At 52.3% G+C, this 4,901-nt stretch overlaps 1 protein-coding gene across 1 annotated transcript; it reads right to left on the bottom strand.

Annotated features, from left to right (window-relative positions):
- Positions 1-919: 919 nt before the first annotated feature.
- Positions 920-3,698, bottom strand: LOC127059265 (uncharacterized). The gene is made up of 3 exons (XM_050971049.1): positions 3,669-3,698; positions 2,847-3,369; positions 920-2,601 (listed from the first exon to the last, which is right to left on the bottom strand). The coding sequence occupies exons 1-3, from the start codon at positions 3,696-3,698 to the stop codon at positions 1,979-1,981; spliced, it is 1,176 nt and encodes a 391-aa protein (XP_050827006.1). The 3' UTR covers positions 920-1,978.
- Between the last annotated feature and the right edge of the window lie 1,203 nt (positions 3,699-4,901).

The raw sequence follows: 4,901 nt of genomic DNA, 5'->3' as shown, positions 1-4,901 counted from the left end.
AGGAAAGCAAAATCACTGACACGGGGAAAAAATCATCCCAAAGAAATGCTCTCCAATCCTGGAGGAGTCTTTTTCTCCAGCTCCATTCCCTAAGGTTGGATTTGCATCAGGCCGGGGGGAACAGAGAGGGAGCAGCGTGTTAAAATATGGGATTAAAACATCAGCACTCCAAGACTTGGGCTGTGGACACGCAGTGGAATAAATGGGATTGGATTTTATTCCCAGCGTGTGCAGCAAACAGGAAAAAAAAAAACGCATCAGAGCATCACAGAAAAGGTCGTGGTAGAGCAAATGATTTTTACAGCATTAAACACCACGGTGGACACCAGCCAAATCCGATTTCGTTACGGATCCATGGAATGGTTTGGGATGAAATGGATCTTAAAGCTCCTCTCATTCCTCCCCCCTCTCCTGGGCAGGGACAGCTTTCACCATCCCAGGCTGCTCCAAGCCCTGTCCAACCTGGCCTTGGATAATTCCAGGGATCCAGGGGCAGCCACAGATTCTCTGGGAATTCCATCCCAGCCCCTCACCACCCTCCCAGGCAAGAATTCCTTCCCAATATCCCACCTATCTCTGCCCTCTGGCAGTGGGAAGCCATTCCCTGTGTCCGCTCCTTCTATCCCTTGTCCTACATTCCTCTCCAGCTCTCCTGGAGGCACTGGAAGGGGCTCTGAGGTCTCCCTGGAGCCTTCCCTTCTCCAGGCTGGACATTCCCAGCTCTTCCCAGCCTGGTTCCAGAGCAGAGGGACTCTGGCCCTTGGAGCAGCTCCGTGGCCTCCTCTGAACCTGCTGCAGCACCTCCCCCTCCCTCCAATCCTGGACACCCCAGAACTGGACACCAGCTATCCATGAGAGGAAAACGGTGGGATCCTTCTTCCCGTAATCCTCAAGATCAGTGGGATTCTGCCCAAGCAGAAGGCCCCAAACCCTTGGAATCTGCAATTCCAAGGAAATACTGCCCCAGCTCCACAGCCTGGCAGCAGCAGCCAGCGGGTTCCCAGAGCAGAGGACACTGATGGTTGTCTCCCACCAGCCCAAGCCAGCAGGAAGCTTCCTGGCTGGCGCCATCCCAAAGGAAGAGAGAGGATGCTGGGATCGTGCCAAAGCCAACCACACACGGTTGCTTGGAAACCTTTGAAAACTACATTGAAAATTCAGATTTCTATGAAGAGCAGCACGGGCAAAACAAGCCCAAGTTGTGCTTTAAATCCGCCTTTTCCCGGAGCCAACGGCGCTGTCACCGCCGTGTTCCTGCTTCCCAAAAATCCTGCTGAGCTCTGCGGGTCACCTTTGGGCCTGGAGGCTTCAAGGTTTTCACAAGTTCAGGCAGCAAAGAGGGACTTGCCCCCAGCAGTGAATCTTTCCAGAGAATCAAAAATCACCCAGCGCAACAATATTTCAATAGAAGAGGGCAAAGAAAGACGGAAGGGAAGGAAAAGAATGGAATTCCTGTCGCACGGTGCCGCCCTGGCATCTAAACAGGGAGCCAGATGAAGGCAGCAATCTGTCTGCTTAAAATATGCATATTTTATTTTATTTTTTTAATTTTTTTTTTCCCCTTTCAGTGCTGCAGAACCGTGTTGGAAGGCGCTGGTTAAGAGGCTGCGCCAGGAACGTCCCTCTGCAATCACGAGGGATGGAACGAGCGATTCCGTCGTCGTTAGCGGGGTTTAATTGCCGGGAGCCAGAGCGCTCCTCAGCACCCGCCGTGGGATTTGGGTTGGACCTGAAGGATAAAACCAGGTTTAGGCTGTGAGTTTAAATCCTGCTGTAGCTGTGTTGGGGGAGGTCTGGCTCAGGGTTGGCACAGAATGGGCACCGCACGTGGCTTGTGGGGGCCAGGGAACAGCAGGAGATTGTGGGATCACAGGCACGAGGCCCTTCCAGCCCACCCCAAATGGTTCTCTGGGCTGTCTTCTGCAGCAGGCTCTTCCTCACCTTCCACACTGGACCATTCCTCACCTGCCACATGGGATTATTCCTCATGTTTCACATAAAATCTGTTCCCATATTCCACACGGAATTGCTCCTCACCTTTCACAGAAAATCCGTCCCCACCTTCCACACAGAATTGCTCCTCCCCTTCCACACTGGAGCTTTCCTCACTTTCCACATGGGATTGCTCCTCACCTTCCATATTGGAGCTTTCCTCATCTTCCACACCAGACTCTTCCTCACCATCCATATGGGATGGTTCCTCAGCTTCCATGCAGGATTGGTCTCCAGCTCCCACAGAGGACCATTCCTCATCAATCCCACAAACATGGGATTGTTCCTCACCTTCCACACTGAACTGTTCCTCACCGAACTCTTCCTCACCTTCCCCACTGAACTCTTCCTCACCTTCCACACTGAACTCTTCCTCACCTTCCACACTGAACCCTTCCTCACCTTCCACACTGAACTCTTCCTCACCTTCCACACTGAACTCTTCCTCACCTTCCACACTGAACTCTTCCTCACCTTCCACACTGAACTCTTCCTCACCTTCCACACTGAACTCTTCCTCACCGAACTCTTCCTCACCTTTCACACTGAAGTCTTCCTCACCTTCTACACTGAACCCTTCCTCACCTTCCACACTGAACTCTTCCTCACCTTCCACACTGAACTCTCCTCCCTCCTCACCTTCCACACTGAACCTTCCTCACCGATCTCCTCACCTTCCACACTGAATCTTCCTCACCTTCCACACTGAACCCTTCCTCACCTTCCACACTGAACTCTTCCTCACACCTTCCTCATTCCACTGAATCTTCCTCACCTTCCACACTGAACTCTTCCTCACCTTCCACACTGAACTCTTCCTCACCGACCTCCTTCCACACTGAACTCTTCCTCACCTTCCACACTGAACTCTTCCTCACCGAACTCTTCCTCACCTTCCACACTGAACTCTTCCTCACCTTCCACACTGAACCCTTCCTCACCTTCCACACTGAACCCTTCCTCACCTTCCCCACTGAACTCTTCCTCACCTTCCACACTGAACTCTTCCTCACCTTCCACACTGAACTCTTCCTCACCGAACTCTTCCTCACCTTCCACACTGAACTCTTCCTCACCTTCCACACTGAACCCTTCCTCACCTTCCCCACTGAACTCTTCCTCACCTTCCCCACTGAACTCTTCCTCACCTTCCACACTGAACTCTTCCTCACCTTCCACACTGAACTCTTCCTCACCTTCCACACTGAACTCTTCCTCACCTTCCACACTGAACTCTTCCTCACCGAACTCTTCCTCACCTTTCACACTGAAGTCTTCCTCACCTTCTACACTGAACCCTTCCTCACCTTCCACACTGAACTCTTCCTCACCTTCCACACTGAACTCTTCCTCAGGTCTCACACCAGACTTTTTCCCCTTTTAAACCAGACTTTTCCTCCCCTTCCTCATGGGATTGTCCCTCATCTTCCACACCAGACCCTTCCTCACATTCTACAGAGGACCATTCCACACCTTAAACACAGTCTGTCCTCACTGGATCATTCCTCACCTTCCTCACTGGATCATTCCTCACCTTCCTCACTGGATCACTCCTCACCTTCCTCACTGGATCATTCCTTCCCTTCCACACCGGATACGCCTCACATTCCACACTGGATACTCCTCATCCTCCACACCAGACCCTTCCTCACATTCTACACAGGACCCTTCCTCACCTTACACACTGTCCTTCCTGACTGGCTCATTCCTCATTTTCCTCACTGGATCATTCCTCACCTTCCACACTGGCTCACTCCTCACATTCCACACTGGACACTCCTCACCCTCATCACTGGGCACCCCTCACCTTCCTCACTGGACCATTCCTCACCTTCCTCACCCTTCCTCACTGGATCATTCCTTGCCTTCCACACCGGACACTCCTCACATTCCACACTGGATACTCCTCATCTTCCACACCAGGACCCTTCCTCACCTTACACACAGTCCTTCCTCACTGGATCATTCCTCACCTTCCACGCTGGAAACTCCTCACATTCCTCACTGGACACTCCTCACCTTCCACGCTGGAAACTCCTCACATTCCTCACTGGACACTCCTCACCTTCCACACTGGACACTCTTAACCTTCCTCACTGGACCTTTCCTCACCTTCCTCACTGGACACACTTCACCTTCCACACTGGATCATTCCTCACCTTCCACACTGGACCACTCCTCACCTTCCTCACTGGATCATTCCTCACCTTCCACACTGGCTCATTCCTCACATTCCACTGGACACTCCTCACCCTCATCACTGGGCACCCCTCACCTTCCTCACTGGACCATTCCTCACCTTCCTCACCGGATCGTTCCTCACTGGATCATTCCTTGCCTTCTACACCGGACACTCCTCACATTCCACACTGGATACTCCTCATCTTCCACACCAGACCCTTCCTCATCTGCTACACAGGACCCTTCCTCACCTTACACACAGTCCTTCCTCACTGGATCATTCCTCACCTTCCTCACTGGATCATTCCTCACCTTCCTCACTGGATCATTCCTCACCTTCCTCACCTTCCACATTTTCCTTCCTGACTGGCTCATTCCTCACCTTCCACACTGGATCATTCCTCATCTTCCTCACTGGATCATTCCTCATTTTCCTCACTGGACCATTCCCCACCTCCCACAATGATCATTCCTCACCTTCCACACCAGACCCTTCCTCACCTTTTACAACGACCACTCCCAACCTTCCACACCAGAACATTCCCAACCTTCCATACCAGATCATTCCTTACCTTCCACACCAGACCCTTCCTCACCTTCCAGAATGATCATTCCCAACCTTCCACGCTGCACTGACCCTCCCTCACCTTCCCAGCCAACCCTGTCCCACAGACTCCAAAAATGGAGCATTCCACGGCAGGCCAGGACAACGCTGCCCATCAACACTC

The sequence above is a fragment of the Serinus canaria genome, chromosome 2 (assembly GCF_022539315.1).
Source record: "Serinus canaria isolate serCan28SL12 chromosome 2, serCan2020, whole genome shotgun sequence".
Classification (NCBI taxonomy): Eukaryota; Metazoa; Chordata; class Aves; order Passeriformes; family Fringillidae; genus Serinus; species Serinus canaria.
This window is presented reverse-complemented; position numbering and strand designations above follow the sequence as displayed.

Bases quoted from the DNA above. Each gene is read 5' to 3' on its own strand.
- LOC127059265 (XM_050971049.1), bottom strand. From the start codon at position 3,698: ATGAGCCAGTCAGGAAGGACAGTGTGTAAG. The intron at 3,370-3,668 runs GTGAGGAAGGGT...CTGGTTTAAAAG, and splicing joins CAGGAAGGACAGTGTGTAAG to GGGAAAAAGTCTGGTGTGAG. The intron at 2,602-2,846 runs GTGAGGAAGAGT...TCAGTGTGGAAG, and splicing joins GGAAGAGTTCAGTGTGGAAG to GTGAGGAAGAGTTCAGTGTG.